This window comes from Sphaerodactylus townsendi, linkage group LG15 (genome assembly GCF_021028975.2).
Source record: "Sphaerodactylus townsendi isolate TG3544 linkage group LG15, MPM_Stown_v2.3, whole genome shotgun sequence".
Taxonomy (NCBI): domain Eukaryota; kingdom Metazoa; phylum Chordata; class Lepidosauria; order Squamata; family Sphaerodactylidae; genus Sphaerodactylus; species Sphaerodactylus townsendi.
Genome location: NC_059439.1, coordinates 25,842,547 through 25,859,372, shown reverse-complemented (window position 1 = coordinate 25,859,372; position 16,826 = coordinate 25,842,547). Strand labels below are relative to the sequence as shown.

At 45.3% G+C, this 16,826-nt stretch overlaps 3 protein-coding genes across 7 annotated transcripts in view; all 3 read right to left on the bottom strand.

The window, feature by feature from the left end:
• The window catches only part of LOC125444887 (sulfotransferase 1C2-like), a 343,341-nt gene that overhangs the window by 6,981 nt on the left and 319,534 nt on the right, over nucleotides 1–16,826 (bottom strand). Inside the window, exons 1-2 of one of the 3 annotated variants that reach the window (XM_048517637.1) lie at nucleotides 8,040–8,137; nucleotides 5,867–5,978 (exon numbers count right to left, since the gene is read on the bottom strand). The gene's annotated coding sequence lies outside the window, so the exon portion shown is untranslated. Of the gene's footprint in view, nucleotides 1–5,866; nucleotides 5,979–8,039; nucleotides 8,138–14,406; nucleotides 14,515–16,826 lie in introns of those variants that run through there. The other 2 variants (XM_048517639.1, XM_048517636.1) reach the window with 2 other exon arrangements.
• Nucleotides 1,004–14,541, bottom strand: LOC125444888 (sulfotransferase 1C1-like). The gene is made up of 9 exons (XM_048517641.1): nucleotides 14,407–14,541; nucleotides 8,974–9,106; nucleotides 8,483–8,663; nucleotides 8,225–8,353; nucleotides 8,040–8,137; nucleotides 5,697–5,823; nucleotides 5,047–5,141; nucleotides 4,451–4,631; nucleotides 1,004–1,431 (listed from the first exon to the last, which is right to left on the bottom strand). Exons 3-9 carry the CDS (start codon nucleotides 8,649–8,651, stop codon nucleotides 1,319–1,321), a joined length of 912 nt encoding a protein of 303 aa, XP_048373598.1. The 5' UTR covers nucleotides 8,652–8,663; nucleotides 8,974–9,106; nucleotides 14,407–14,541; the 3' UTR covers nucleotides 1,004–1,318.
• The window catches only part of LOC125444874 (zinc finger and SCAN domain-containing protein 2-like), a 23,048-nt gene continuing 22,610 nt past the window's right edge, over nucleotides 16,389–16,826 (bottom strand). For all 3 annotated transcript variants that reach the window (XM_048517612.1, XM_048517613.1, XM_048517614.1), the window contains one exon: nucleotides 16,389–16,826. This exon is cut by the window's right edge. The gene's annotated coding sequence lies outside the window, so the exon portion shown is untranslated.

The following is a 16,826-nucleotide window of genomic DNA, read 5'->3' as shown; positions in this document are numbered from 1 at the left end:
TGGTGTGTTCTCAATCGAACAAATGGGGGTTCACCAGGGTTGTTTCAGCTTGGGCAAGGCAATGGAAAGGAAAACTGAGCCCACCCCTTCCATTCATATCATAGACATGATTGTCACTCGTGCATAATACATCAAAATGACATAAGGCATGCTTTTGGTAAGACATTATCGAAATCATTCTCCATTAATATAAATTGAATCAGAGAAGAATGGCAGGATGGGAAATGGAAGTTAGTCTGTGGTGGAGAGGCTTCCTTCTGAACTCTAGTATAGTATCTAATCTGGAGGAACCGGGTTTGAGTCCCAGCTCTGCCGCCTGAGTTGCGGAGGCTTATTTGGGGAATTCAGACTAGCCTGTGCACTCTAACACATGCCCGCTGAGTGATCTTGGGCTAGTCACAGTTCTTTGGAGGTCTCTCAGCCTCACCTACCTCACAGGGGTGTTTGTTGTGAGGGGGGAAGGGCAAGGAGATTGTAAGCCCCTTTGAGTCTCCTACAGGAGAGAAAGGGGGATATAAATCCAAACTCTTCTTCTTCTTCTTCTTCTTGGTGCTTCGTTTGAGTTTCCTGAACTCCTTTGGTAGAGTACCAGAGGTGGGATCCCACCAGTTCTCACCACTTCTCTAGAAGGGTACATTAAAGAGGTACATTAATTAAACACTTCTCTAGAAGTGGTTACTAATTTTTTCTGAGTGCCGAGAAGGGGTTACTAAAGCAACCTCCCTGCCCAATAGGGACTGGAGGTGTGTGTGTGCGGCGGCGCCACTGTTTGAATCCCACCACCATCGGAACCTGTTATTAAAACTTTTGGATCCCACCACTGTAGAGTACCCATAGTCTACCCCTTAACAATGATAATATCATAACTCTGGCTCCTCCTCTTCCTATCACATTACTCTGGGGTCACGTGACTTCCTGTCACGGGCTGGCCACTGTACATCCTGTAATCTGTAAATCTTTTTCCAAAGAGATTTTTGGTATTAAAAGAAAAAGTCTCTGAAAATATTGATTGGGATTCTGTCCCATAATGAGTTATTTATTTAAAATGTTTATATCCAGTACACTGAATTCCAAAAATGGTAGTAATGCAACATTTGTATAGGATTTAACAATGAAAGTGACTATCAGAACTTGATTTCATCAGTAATCGAAATTCATTTACAAACAAGAAAGAAAACGCACAGCCATGAGAAATCACATTTTTTTTAAAAAAAACCAGTACACAATTGGCCTTGAGACTTATTTTATTTAGCACAGGCGACATAAACAGTCCAGGTACATTTGGGTGTAAGTTTCACCAAGGTCTACAAAGGTGGGTTTACAGCTCCGTGCGGAAGGTGAGGCCGCTGCCCCCCAGTTTCTGGGCACAGATTTCATCTAGCCGTTCGCTCTGAGCCACTGTGAAATGCGCTTTCCAGTCTCCTACCGTGCCTGCAGATGAGAGAAAAACCAAACCAAATAAAACTGATCAATCTGCTCACCATCCTTCTTGGTCTCTTGGTTGGTCTGAAACTTTTGACGTTCTGTGAACTTCATTCTACATCAATTTCTCTGCCACTTCCTTGTACCTGTGCCCTGCAAATTCCCAAGTTTTACAAAGGATTATGGGAGAGTGGTAGGATGCAACCTCAGTTTTCTACAAAATCCTGCTTGCTCAGGTCCAATGATTTTAGTTTGATCCAGCCAAGTTTGCAATCTAATCAATAATAATTTTGAATAGAGCTTTCCAATTACCAATAGTAGGCTAATTGGCCGGTAATTGGAAGGATCAGTAGGATCTCCCTTTTTGTAAATTGGTACTAATATGGCTAATCGCCAGCTGTTTGGGATAATGCCTGTATTATTGATGATGGTAAACACTGCCGCCAGGAGAGGGGTCCACCGCTCCAGATCTGATTTCAAAATCTCTGGGATAATTGAATCTGGACCAGCTGCTTTCCCATTCTTTAGATCACTTATCAAATCAGCAATTTCCTGTACTGAGACAGGGGGCCAGTCAGGCAATTCAAGAGAGTCTACCACTGGGCAAGGGATTGCCAACTCGTCAGCATAAAAAAGGTTAGAAAAATAGCTATGCCAATTAAATGGAGAAATTGATGAGGTTGATGTCAGGGCCAAATTACATGGTCCTTTAATTAGATACCAGAACTGCTTGGAATTATTTGTTGCGGACACATGTAGAAGTTGGTTCCATTTAAGTTCCACTAGATATTGCTGCTTCTGTTGTGTACAATGTTGGAGATAGCGCTTTAGGTTCTGAAGACTAGCAAGATCCGTGTTGGAATTAGTTCATGTGAAGCAGTTCATGTGAAGCAGTTTTCCATGGAGGTCTCATGGGCCTCGCTACTGGGTTTCTCTGTGGCTTTTCCGCCTTGCCTGCCTTGCTCAATAAACACCCCAGACCAGTGGTTGTCAACCTTTTCTCACTCATGTACCCCTTGGCCACCTATTTCCCTAAAACCCCCATAATAGCAAAATGTTTGTAATTAATACAGTTGCTGTTATTTCAGATTTATAGTTTTCGTTGAGGCTGAAAACTGGAAACTGAAATTGAAATCGCAATTCTGTTCTCAATTGCATTTGTTGCCTGCCCAAATCCTAGCTACCTATCCGCTTTAAATGGCATCTGTTGCCAGTCTTATTTTAACTCTGTTCTGAAATTCAGCTTTTACTCAATTTTTATTTAAATGTATATTTAATTAGACTAGATTGGATTTTAATTATTTGAGGCCCCTTCCATACACGCAAAATAATGCGTTTTCAAACCACTTTCACAACTGTTTGCAAGTGGATTTTGCCATTCCGCACAGCTTCAAAGAGCACTGAAAGCAGTTTGAAAGTGCATTATTCTGCATGTGCGGAATGAGCCATAGCTTTTTGATCTGTTTTAATTGCTTAATGGTTTATTTAATCAGATTTCATATGTTGTTTACTGCTGTAAGCCGTTCTGAGCCCTTGTGGAAAGAGCGGTGTACAAATCGAACTAAATAAAGAAACAAACAAACAAATACGTTGCTACTACAAATCAGTGGCCCAATAATGGGATCAAAAGCAACAGAATAATACAATGAACAAACAGTGCATATATATTTACACTCAAAGCTCAAAACATAAAATGAGCTCAAGTTAATACTTGGTTAACATAAAATCTACACTGCATATGAATTATTATTTTTTGCATTTTAATTTATTGCCACTTGAAATCTTCAGTAAGTCTTGACATTTATAAGAAACATAATAACTGTTCAATGCCACCCTGAAACTTGTTTTGAGGCACTCAGTTTTTCAAAATCAGGCTCAGCAGATGCAACATGCAAGATTATATCTGGAACTGCATTAAACTACATTGCAAATGAATCCATCACGTTTTTTTTACAGTTAGTTTATTAATAATTGAAAACTTTAGTATGTCTTGGTGTTTATAAAACAGGTAACAAATGTTTGTTTTGTTTTAAGGAACTTAGTTTTAAGGAACTTGAGCTTGTTTTAAGGAACTTAGTTTTTGGAAATCAGGTCCAGGTGATTTAAGATACTGTCTTAAATCTGGAACTTCAGCTTACAATGTGCTTGTAAATTGCAACAGAAACTTAAATGCCTTGTCGGAAAGGACCCAATATTACCATTTCTATTAAACTCTAACAAAGAATACCAAGCCAAGGGAAAACCTCTTCTATATCAGCGCTTTGACATACTGGTGCTGTTCTCACAAATAAGAAAACCATACTTTTTTCTCACAGCATTAAAAAAATAATCTTAAAATACATTTGTTCTCTGTTTGCAATGACTTCCTGCCATTTACACTGGCCCATCTTAATTGTTGCTGAGAATAAATAGGCACAAACCAAACACGGAAAGCAGAAATGCTAAAACCTGTGGGAAACCACTTCACCCTCCCAAAATACACAGTAGTAGGCGTCAAGCAGACCAGTGCAAACCACTACTGCAAGTTCTCTGGAATGTAAATTGTTTCTCTGAAGATGCAAAGTACCGACCCAAGGAATTTCTCTCGCTCATTGTCCCTGAATTACAGAGCAATTTTATACAGCCTACAAGCCAGGGACATTGCGTTCTAATGAACATAACGTGCCCAAGAACAAACCCTAATCTGTTACTCTTCACAACATCTGAGCGGTGAGCAGTCTCTTTTGGCTGGTACTTTACAGCAGGTCCAGGGATCAATAGAACTCAGCTTTCCAAATCTGCAAAGCCACCCTCTCTCATACAGGGTCTTCGTCAAGTGCCTCCACAGTGCATAGCCTCAGTTTGCTAGTCCTGCAAACTCTTTCAACACACATGACTGAAGTCACGCCTCACTTTCTTTTGGGGTGGCATCTGATTGATCCCTTGCCCTCCTGATCAAAAAAGCTGTGTGCCAGAGGCTGGGAGTTTCCTGGGGCAGCTTAGGGAACCTGGGCAGGTCTGAGACCGGACGCCAGCCTGCAGCACCCACCTTTTCTCATGAAAGGCGACACAGTGTGGTCCATAATGACAGAAGGTATAGAGCTGTAATTAGCCATCGGGTTGTTCTTCATGTTGTCAAATGCCGTGTGCTGAGTGATCCGTTTTAGAACCGGCGCAGTGAGCTCTAGACCGAGGAACTGGGCTACTTTCTGGATTTCCCGGGGTGGGTCCTAGGGAGAGACAAGACTGCTGAAAGAAGAAGAAGAAGAAGAAGAAGAAGAAGAAGAAGAAGAAGAAGAAGAAGAAGAAGAAGAAGAAGAAGAAGAAGAAGAAGAAGAAGAAGAAGAAGAAGAAGAAGAAGAAGAAGAGGAGGAGGAGGAGGAGGAGGAGGAGGAGGAGGAGGAGTTTGGATTTATATCCCACCTTTCTCTCCTGTAAAAAGACTCAAGGTGACTTACAAACTCCTTTCCCTTCAAGGTGAGGCTGCCATTAAAAGTTTGTTTCTTGCTCCATGTTAGATCTCAGTGCAGCTAAAGTAACTCCTCAGAGCATTTTTAGCTGCAGAATTCCTCTGTAGATAAAATTATCACCTCAAAGAAAGGGGTGTGTGCATGTGCGTGTTGACAGCGAAAGGGAGTTTCTCACCTCCTTCATATCTTCATAAAAGAGGTACAGGATTGGGTGCCGTTTTTTGGCTTCCCACCAGCCACGGACGTGGTCAAACCAGGAGCCCCACTGAACTGCAGAAGCAAAAGTGAGTGAGTCGCCGGATTCACATTTGCCCGCTTCATTCATTCATTCATTCATTCATTCATTCATTCATTAGACTTTTATACCGCCCTATCCCCGGAGGGTTCCGGGCAGTGCACAGCATACAGTCATAATACAGTCATAAAATAGCTAAAACCTTTAAAAACAGCGATAGAAACAATAAAAGACTAAGTATAATAAGTATGATAAATATAAGTGGTGTCCGACAACCCCATTTTCAAAATCCTTTCCCAAGAGGAAGGGATGGCGATTCCCATTAGATGACAGGAGGCCCAGATGTAAGTCTGGCGAGTCCCATTAGATGACAGGAGGCCCAGTTGAAGTCCATGACTTTTTGGAGGATTGGAAAGAAAATGGTGAACGGCTATGCAAATAGATCCCATTTCCCATGTCCTTTCATATTCTGCTAAGCAGCAGCACCAAATTCCTGCGATTATATGTATGTAAGTGCCATACAGTGGCAATCCACTTATGGCAACCCCAGCAAGGATTTCCCGTTTTCCAGCTCCAGCCTTTCCTCTCACCCTTCCCAGCAAGGAAAGCTTCTAGAAACTGATCCCAGGTTCCTGGGTCTGGCAATCCCTGGTTCATGCGATGGAAGTGAAAATAGGATACGGCATTGTCCTTCGCATTCCTAGCCACATAAATGACCTGTGGAAATACAATAGCAAAGTCTTAGCGCCTGTTTCCTCACCTTTCCTTGCTCCAGTCTGTAAGATTCACCTCCCTCTAAGTCCTCTTCAATGGTGTTAGCCTGTTTGGGAATCCTGTCCAGGGTTATGTTACTCTGGTCATGTGCAGAAGTCCTAGACAAATTATTTCACATTTACTAGAACATAACTCCAAGCAGTGGTGGAATCCAAAAATTTTAGTAACAGGTTCCCAATGTGGTGGGATTCAAACAGTGGCGTAGCGCCAATGGGGCTGGGCGGGGCACGACGGGGGCATGGCTGGGCATTCAGGGGGGGCATTAATAATTTCTCTGTTACTGTAAAAAACTCTTACTGTAAAAAAAAAGTTCCTAATTTCCAGCTGGTATCTTTCTGTCCATAATTTAAACTCACTATAGCAAGTCCTATTGTCTACTGCCAACAGAAACAACTACTTCTCCTCTAGTTGACTGCCTGTCAAATACTTAATACTTTCAAATACTTAATTTTGTTTCTAGAAATCAAAAGAAGGATACTTTCCTTAAACAAGGGACTTTACCATATTTCTAAAACATGTTTTTATAACAGCCCAACAGGGAGAATTATCCTGTTTTCTACCTTCGCTAACCAGCCACATAGGAAACAACAGGACTTTATGATTTTTGGACCTAATGGAATTTCTAATGGAAAAGCAGACCCAATTAGTAACCCCCTCTCAGCACACACAAATAATTAGTAACCCACTCTCGGGAACCGGTGAAAACCTGCTGGATCCCACCTCTGACTCCAAGGCTGAGACCAGGGCCAAATTAAGCCCTGCACTCCACATATGCTCAGAGGTATTCTCCGCTTTTATTAGAACGGATACCACATGTGGGAAGTGGATCAGAATCAGGTCCCCAAAGGCTCTGAGTTTAATAAGAAACTTTATTGGTGAGAGGTGTCAAATAAAAAGATTTAGCTGAAGCAAAATAGTAGGTCAATTAACCAGGCAGACTGCTGGTTCCGTCTCAGGTGCTTGGTTTTATAGTAGTTGACATACCAGTCAATGGTACATCAATGGTACAGTCAATGGTACACATCACTGGTTACATTATATTAATCTATCTATTTCCATTCCAATACAGATTAATCCTATAAAAACAGGTGTCCCACGAACTAAAAAGGGGTGGCCATTTCACACCTGTAGGAAAGGATCTTAGTACGGTAATATACTCCTCGACAGAGACTTATTTAAGGAAAATGTAGCCCGGTGCAAAATCTGAGTTTTCTGCCACTCCCACCCCCCATGGGCGGCCGTCCTCCCACACCACAACCAAATAACGTTTTTTGCACCAGGTCATCTCAAAGGAGGAGGGGTGCGGGAGATGATTTTCTGCCTCCCATATGACTAAATGGCTGCAGCCCAGGGACATTTGACCCCAGATGTCCCCCCTGAGTGATACGCCCCTGCTCCTCGGCAGCCTGAGATCGACTCATTTCCCTAAAAGAATTACTGCCGACTGCTAGAGACCAAACAGGTGCCATAAAACAATAAATAATTCACAGTGTTATACTCTTATAATATACTCTTATACCAGTGGTGGCGAACCTTTTCGAGACCAAGTGCCCAAATTGCAGCCGAAAACCCACTTATTTATCGCAAAGTGCCGACACAGCAATACTGAGGTTTTAGTTCAGAAAAAACGGTTGGCTCCGAGGCGTGTGTTACTCAGGAGTAAGCTTGGTGGTAGTTGGTGGCTTTGCTTTGAAGCAACCGTGCAACTCTTCCAATGGGTGAATCACGACCGTAGGAGGGTTTACTCAGAAGCAAGCCCCATTGCCAGCAACCGAGCTTACTCCCAGGTAAAGGATTGCACTTTAGTTCTTCGTATGAAAATCAGTGGGGTTTAACAGCGCTTAAAAGGGTTACCTACACTGCTTCCCCAAAACTAGGTCTTAGGTTTAACCCTAATAATCAAGCCCAGTGGCTCAGGCCAGCCTAGATGTGTGTGAGGGGGGGGGGGCAACTCTATTTGCATGTGCCCACAGAGAGGGCTCTGAGTGCCACCTCTGGCACCCGTGCCATACGTTCGCCACCACTGTCTTATACTCTTGCTATTTCAGGATTGCAGGTACTGCAGATTGTCTGCAGCCCAGGCAATGAGAAGAAGTCCCAAAGATTCTCTGTATTCAATCCTGCCCCGTCACCAGCACCCTCACTCAAGTTGTCCTGACCTTGCAATTCTGTTCCCAGAATGAAGGAGGCAAGAGCTGAACCGGGAGGTGAGTTTTGATGGTGCGTGGAGAAGGCATCACCTCGGCATCTTCCAGACCTGAAACACACCAGGAGGCAAAACACAGCATCACACCGAGAAACCTTTACCCACCACCTGTCCCCTGAAACAGCACTCCCTACTCACCTGAAACCAGGGGTTTGGGAAGAAACAAATCTATGAAGGGTATCCGCTCATGGGTTGGGGCCCGAGCACACTTCTGTGAGTCCCCTCCATGTTGGACCATGTCCACAATTTCCTCGATCCAGGTGGTCCCTGGTGAATGTGAGGCGAAGAGACATGAAGATTCGGTACTTCAACCAGTGCTGGTCAATCTCCTCAGCTCCACACCCCACCAGCTTTTGCTTTGCCAAGACCTCTGTTTTTGCATCCAGTTTCATCTACCTGCTTTTGGATAAGTGGAGATGAGCAGGTCATCTGGCCGGGCTTCAAAGGTCCACAAGCGACTCCAGTTCTCTGCCGTTTCCCTGTGAAATGGGACTCCCTCAACCTCCACAGGTGCTGCCCGCAAAAAGTTAGGGGGCAAAGCCTCCTGCCCCAATTTGTGATCCATCACTGAGAAGACCTACAAAAGAGATAATATGAATAATGACAGTTTTCTGCCCTCCCCTTTTCTAAATAAACAGCGACTCTCCTTCACTCCCTGGTGCTGCCTAGGCTTGCCAACCTCCAGGCCAGGCCTGGAGATCTCCTAGAATTACAGCTGATTTCCAGATGACAGAGATGAGTTCCCCTGAATAAAATGGCGGCTTTGGAGAGTGGCAGAATAGCTGCTCGAGCCCCCTCTCCAACCTAAACCCAGCCCACCCCAAACCCAGCTCCCAAAATCTGCAGCAATTTTCCCACCCAGAGTTTACCACCTTAGTACCACTTACTGATTTTATTCCTCCGGCAGTCGGTGTTCCTTCCCTCCGTTTTTCTTGCTCCGGCTTTCTGAAACCTTTTCTGATTTGCACCGCGCCTCTGAAACAGGATGGGTGTGTGTGATTGTGAAACAGATGGGTGTATCTGATTATGGGAAGGAAGAGAGAGGATAGACACTTGGCTGAAGGATCTGACTCAAGAAGGTCAGGAAGTTTGCCATGGCCTTCCGTTCAGGTCAACCGACTGATTTCACAATGGGTTATCATGTGCCAAGGAATTTCAGCTTCTACTACAGGTGCCATTACCGTCTTTAAGACATACACCTGTGGTGAAGAACTCGGCTGACCTGAGAGATACTCTGAACTTTGTCCTTTCTTGTATTATGTTAACAAAGGCAGGTCCCTGCTTAGCCCTGGAAAGTAAACATTTGGGAACTATAACGAGACTGGGATCTAATCCTTTACTGAGCTCCCCCCCAAAAAATGCTGGCCCCTGATTCAGACTACAATCATGGCAGGGGGAGACGGGGTGGTGGGTGGGCAGGGGGGAGGCTTTCAATCTGTGCAATGTTCCCAAAATGGCAAGCTCACTAGGGAACGCTGCCAAGTCTCCCCTGGCCACCTGGGGAGGATGAGGGATAGAGTTGCCATATCTAGGTAGGGAAACTCCTGGGGATTTGGGAATGGAGTCTAGGCAGGGCAGGGACCTCAGCGAGGTCCAGTGGGACGCCGCCCACCTTCCAAAGCATCTGTTTTCTCCAGGCGATGAACTGTGATTCCAGGCACTCCCCAGATCCCGTTTCGAGGCTGGCATCTCTATCTGGAAGTGAGTTGTCATTCCAGGAGAGGAAAGGCTTGCTAGCCAAGGCAAGGGGCAGAGGCGTACCACGGGAAAATGGCGCCCGGGGCAACTCCTCCACAAGAGCCCCCTGCAGTCCCAGCCGGCGGAGGGGGGAGTGCCGGATGGGGGCGCCTCTCTGTGGGAGGGGTGTGGGGTGATTTTGCACTCCCAATGTGATCTAACAGGTGGTGCCTGGGGTCAATTGACCCCCCATGTCCAGTGGTGGGATCCAAAAATTTTAGTAACAGGTTCCCATGGTGGTGGGATTCAAACAGTGGCGTAGCGCCAATGGGGCTGGGCAGGGCACAACGAGGGCGTGGCTGGGCATTCCGGGGGGGGGCATTCCTGGGCAGGACTGTGGCAAGGACGCAGCCGGTGCGCCGGTCCTTGGGCGGGAAACGAATGCACGCAGGCGCAGGCTGCCACGCACCCCGGTGCACCTCCTGCTAGACTGCTTCAAGTTCTGCGTGCTACTGCTGAGAGGAGGGGCGTAACTAAGGCAAAAATCACGTGGCAAAAATCACCAATTAGTAACCTGCTCTCGGCACACACAAATAATTAGTAACCTACTCTCGGGAACTTGTGAGAACCTGCTGGATCCCACCTCTGCCCATGTCCCTCTGGCAAATACGCCCCTGGCAGGGGGTAACCCGAATGCCCTAAATATTGTATGTGCACTGGGGGTGGGGGGTGGGGGGAGATTGTATTGTATCACTTGATTTGTTTTTTGAATGTATGTTTGACCTGGCAGTGAAATCCAGGAGATACTGCGGTTAGAGCACTTGTTGGAACTGGGAAGATCTGGACACAGAAAATACCTGTTGCTAAACCGTTTCTGGTGTCGAATGCGTAAAATTGGCAGCTCAGAGATCACACAGTGAAAGTGAACTGGGTGCATTTATGGAGTATGGGTCTGTCAATGACTATTCTCAGTGAGGACTGTATGGAGCCTCCATATTCAAAGGCAGTATACCTCTGCCCATCAGTTTCTGGACCTTCACCATTATGTCCTGCTTGCAGGCTAATGAGAAGCAAGTGGCTGACCACCGTGGGAAAAAGAACGCCGGGCTGGTTGAGTCTGATCCAGCAGGGCTCTGCTTATGTTTCTCGGTGGATTGTTTGTTGATGTATCGGCCTCTGCAGTTCGCTGGAAGGTGCCAAGGCTCAAGAGCCTGCCTTGAGATCCCAGCCCCTGTTCCCCGAGGAGCACTGTGCACAGCTTTCTTGGTCCAGCAGGATGAAGAAAACGCACTTGGCAATGCTAAGAAGCCCCTCTTGCTTATTTGCTATTGTTGGAGGTTGACATCCTTGTGAATCACATGTTTGGTCCTTGGCTTCCCACCAACGGCAAACATGGGTCAAACAAAGAGCACTGAGTGACTTCAAAGGGAGACGAGAGGGGGATGTGGGCTGATCTCCCCAAGCTTGTAATTTTTAAGAAGCGAAACAAAGACTGGGTAACAAAGGTACGTTAGTTGTCCCCTGCCTTTACCATGAAATTACTGAGCCCCACATAGGATTATCAGGGCCTGGGATCTCCAGGAATCACAACTGATCTCTAGAAATTACAACTGATCACCAGACTACAGATATCAATCCTCCTGGGGAAAATGGCTACTTTGGAGCAGGGACAGAGCGAGGGGAACTCCGCCTAGGACGTGCACACCCTGGCACAGCGCTGTCCGCCCCAGAATGCCCCTGCAACGCCCTGGCAACACTGCGCACCCGGGGCGTTGCGCCCCACCCAGCCCCATTGATGCTACGCCTCTACTTTGGAGGGTGTACTATGGCGTTATACCCTGCTTAGGTCCCTCCCTTCCCCCAAACCCTGCTTTGTTCAAGCTCCACCACCACATCTCCAGGAATTTGCCAGCCCAGTTGGCAGCCCTTGCCCCACTTGCTTGCATAATCTTGCAGATGTTGTCGTCCTGCCCCATATCTCAAGACTGAACCCAAAGGTCCCAGCCTTCCCCCCAGACCAAACACTTCTTGGTTTCCAGTGGCAGCCTCTCCACTCACCGTTCTCAACAAGGAACGGAAACTGGTCCTAGTTTCCTGGCTTTGGCATCTTCCGGTTCATGTAGTGGTTAAGAGCAGGTGGATTCTAATCTGGAGAACCGGGTTTGATTCCTCACTCCTCCATCTGAGTGGCAGAGGCTTATCTGGTGAACCAGATGTGTTTCCGCACCCCTACGTTCCTGCTGGGTGACCTTGGGCTAGTCACAGTTCTTCAGAACTTTCTCAGCCCCACCTACCTCACAAGGTGTCTGTTGTGGGGAGGGGAAGGGAAAGGAGCTTGTAAGCCACCTTGAGTCTCCTTGCAGGAGAGAAAGGTGGGATATAAATCCAAACTCTTTTTCTTCTTCACGTGGTGAAAATGAAAATAGGAGACGGCACTGTCCCTTGGTATTCAGGGCCACTTTAAAAAATTGCCCAAATAGATTAGAAAGAAATTAGAATCTAGGTGCTTGCATCCCAGTAATTTAGTTTCCTGCCGAGAAACACAGCAGTATACTATAGAAACAACATGCGATCCCACCAAACCAGTTCCCCAAAGCTATCGCTCATGTCCAGTTCTAACTGGTCTGGCTTCTTCAATACTCAGTCACTCTGGCCATCGTTGTGTTTCATGCTGTTTCTATTAGCTTGCTGTTTTAACATGTGGGTTTTTATTTTCATTTTATACTACTTCTGTTGGTGTTCAGAGGGCTACTGATCCATTTCTGAAAAGTGGGACATTTCAGTGATGAAAATGACCTGCCATGACAGCATCTCGCAGAATGGCGTCACCAGCACCCTTGACCAAAAGATAACGTTCTGGGTGGGACCACAGTGTGCAAACGTTTCACAGCATACGGCGTGCAATCTGCAAAAATGGCTGGGCTGAAATGGTGCCCTTCCAACTTGATGACCACCCCCCCCCCCAATCTGTCTTTCAGCCAAAACTGCAAAGCTTGACTGAGTTTGCAACCTTTGTTTTATTTATCTACTACTGGACAGCTGTAGACAATAAAACAGTGGCTCTTGAGATTAAAAACCTTGCTCAAATGCCATCTTGTTATTTAGATGTTTAGAACATAAGAACATAAGAACAAGCTAGCTGGATCAGACCAGAGTCCATCTAGTCCAGCTCTCTGCTACTCGCAGTGGCCCACCAGGTGCCTTTGGGAGATCACATGCAGGATGTGAAAGCAATGGCCTTCTGCTGCTGCTGCTCTGAGCACCTGGTCTGCTAAGGCATTTGCAATCTCAGATCAAAGAGGATCAAGATCAGTAACCATAAATCGACTTCTCCTCCATACATCTGTCGTGTTCAGAGGTCCATGTCAGTCAAGCTACCAATCAGAAGGACTTTTATACTGCTTTATATCAAACTTCCAAAACAGTAACAGAAGACGTAACCTTTGTTGTCATAGCAAAAAGCAATTTTGTGGTTTGAGACAGAACACGCAAGGCAGCAATTGGGGGGAAAGTTGCAGGAAAGAGGTCATGTTACAAGCTATCTTCAAAAAGACATTTGACCTTCTTCGGTTCTGTTGTCAGTAATTTCATTCATGCAGGGTTTGGTTTTATAAATGAAGCGTTGGTTGTGCAGACTTCCCTTAAATCTGCATTGGGGAATTCGCTGGCTTGAGGAAGCTCATGGAACATTGCTCAAAGTGAATGGCAGACTCAGGATGTTGGGGTTTTCAAAAATTGTGTTCTGCCTGTAAGTTAATGCAACAACTCCAGAAGCTTAAGAGGACAGTTTTAAGGAGTATGTCATTTTAACAGATAACAGTGCCGACACTCAATTCCATACTGTTTGGTCAGAGTTCCTAGAACGGGACAAAATATAATTCTGCAAAAAATCATAGTCTGTAATAATCATCATTTCTCCACCCCTTCCTTTCTAACTTGTGCCATCAGCCTAGCATGCAAGCTTATTTGCTGGGGTCTATTGCACAAATGTGAACAAAGAGTGAACGGACGGGAAACTGAAAAGAGGAAGGGAAGATGTATGAATGTAAAGACTCCTTTCATTTGTTTTTGAATACATTACACTCAATTTTTACTCTCACACACATTCACACAGCATCAGTGCAGGTGAAATATTAAAACACCCATCATAATACAGAAATTTTCCAAGTTGTTAGGTCTACGTTTTTTGTTTTTGTTTTTAAAATAACCCACTGAATCTACAAAAAGAATGCATTTATGGGCTAAGTGTTTTTGGTGGCAAGTTGTTAGTTCTTAAGAATCCTTGTAGAAAGTTGAACCTTAGGAATCCTGTATATGGGTGCTGTGTGGTTTCCGGGCTGTATGGCCGTGTTCTAGCAGCATTCTCTCCTGATGTTTCGCCTGCATCTGTGGCTGGCATCTTCAGAGGATGCCAGCCACAGATGCAGGCGAAACGTCAGGAGAGAATGCTGCTAGAACACGGCCATACAGCCCGGAAACCACACAGAGATTCCGGCCGTGAAAGCCTTCGACAATACAATCCTGTATGTTTTTCTAAATTCTCAAGGGACTAGACAGGTTTAATCAGACCTAAGTTTGATTTAGGACTGTAATCGTACTAAGACAACAGCATTCAGTAAAATCAAATAATAGCTCGTACTCACGTTCAGATACTTAGGGATGTATATTCTTGCTTTAAAAGCAACTGTTTTAAACAGCCTTGGATCCAAGGAGGGAGGCTCGATTCTACTGATCTTGTTTCTTCCTCTTGTCTCTGGATAGCAGCAGGCTTCTTGGACCCTCACTGGCCATATTGTTTTGGATGTTTGCAGAAATATGTCAAAGGCAACTGAATCCTTATCGTTTAAATGTGTGATAACATCCCCAGGATAACTGAACTTTGCTTCCCAATTAACTGGAACGCAATCTCAGCTTTATGCAACTGCAGGAGTGAGGCAGCTGAGCTCCTCAAACCCCGCCCCCCGCAGGCTCTGCCCCAAGAAATGTCCCAATGTGGAGTTGACAACTTTTGGCATCGAAGCATGTCATAGAAGGCCAGCATGGCAAAAAGGGGGAAGCAGAGGTTGCTGCCTGCCCGCTGTCTGAAAACTGTTTTAAGCCAGCCGTGCCTGAGAATCTGGGGTAAGAACTCTCATCTTGCCATAAAATAAAATCCGCAAGGGTAAAAGCCAGAGATGTCTCACCCATTGTACCCAAGAGGTTTTGCCAGCTTAAATTTCCAGGAAATATGTTCATGTGCGTGTTGTTTTAACCCACTGTGAGCGAGGGATTTCATTTGCAACACTGTGTGTTTGGTTTGATGTGTGGCCTGCCTTGTTTCTGTAGATGTCTGACTGTATTATTGCGGCTGTTTGGAAAGCTGCCCTACTCTCCTTCCCAAAAAAGGGCAAGGAATGAACGTTTTTCTAAAAAAGACCCAATAACTTCCTAACCTGGTAAATATTTAAAGTATGTGGCAAAGTGCCCTCCTTGTAGGTTCTTTTGAGCTTTGGGCTCCCCCTAGTGGATGAGGCGACTATAGGTCTATTTTGACAAGCTAAAAAACTAAGAGCACCGTTTTGTCTGTCCTTTCGGATTCCGCAATTTAAGGATATTGACAAGCTGGAGCGGGTCCAGAGGAGGGCAACCAAAATGGTAAAAGGTCTGGAATCCATGCCCTATGAAGAGAGAATTAGGGAGCAGAGGATGTTTAATCTGGAGAACCAAAGGACAAGGGGGGACATGATAGCTATGCTTGAATATCTGAAGGGATCTCATCTTGGTGAAGGAGAAAGCTTGTTTTCTGCTGCTCCAGAAACTAGGACCGGGAGTAATGGGTTCAAGGTGCAGGAAAAAAGATTCCATCTAAAAAGATTCCATCTAAACTTCCTGACAGTAAGGGTTATTCAACAGTGGAATCCACTGCTTTGGGAGAGTGGTGGAGTCTCCTTCTTTGGAGGTTTTTGAACAGAGGCTGGATGAACATATGTTGGGAGTACTTTGTGTGTTCCTGCATGGCAGAGGGTTGGACTTGATGGCCCATGTGGTCTCTTCCAACTCTATGGCTCATTCCGCACATGCAGAATAATGCACTTTCAAACTGCTTTCAGTGCTCTTTGAAGCTGTGCGGAATGGCAAAATCCACTTGCAAACAGTTGTGAAAGTGGTTTGAAAATGCATTATTCTGCGTGTGCGGAAGGGACCTGTGATTCTATAACAATATCAGAACTTCAACTCACAAACCGGAAATGACAGGGAGGTTCTACTGTTGTCCCAGACCTCAGAGCGAAAGATCTGGGGCAGGTCTAAGCTTTAGGCATGGTTTCTCTGGTCAAGTTTAGGGCTGCCAACCTGCCTGGAGAAAAAATGTCCTGTCCCCTGTAACAGAGGTTCAAATATGTGAAAACGAGACGCTGAAGCTTCCTGTAGCAAGGAAAGTAAATACCATCCCATTAAGTCTCCAGGTTATTTTCCAGGCCCACTGGCATGCTTAATCGAAGAACCATTCAGAAGTTTATAACCATACGCAATCCTTTTTCCTACCTCCTTGCCCAATTTTCTTTCATAAGCTTGGTTACCCAGTGCCACAAGAGTCGAGCGCTTGGTCCTGTTCCGTCCCCCGCACACAGAAACCACACAGAGGGAACAGTTTATAGAAAGTTCTTTATTTGAAGCTGATTAAAAAAAAAAAGAGTTCTTATTTTTTTTAGGAGGTCCCAAATGTCTCAAGTGTTAATCCATAGAAGGGTGGGAAAGATAACTGTCCGTTGAGAATTCTTTTTAACCCTTCCTCCCCCTATAACTGAGAATCACTGCAAAGAAGGGGGGGGGGGAAAAGAGAGAGTCACATAAAAGGGTAGGGGGCTTAGTGTCGCCTCCGGTCTCCCCAAATTCTGGGGTTATTTATAAAAATGGAATCCAGTTCAGAGTTGGATCATCTTTCCTCAGTTTAAATTCTGCAGCTGGCTGGTCCGAGTTTGCCCTTTTTCCTGCTCATACCCCAAGACCAATCGATTATCTACTTTAAAGTACCCTTGCAGAAAATCCTACCGTTGAAGATGACATTTTATTCCCATCCCACGGC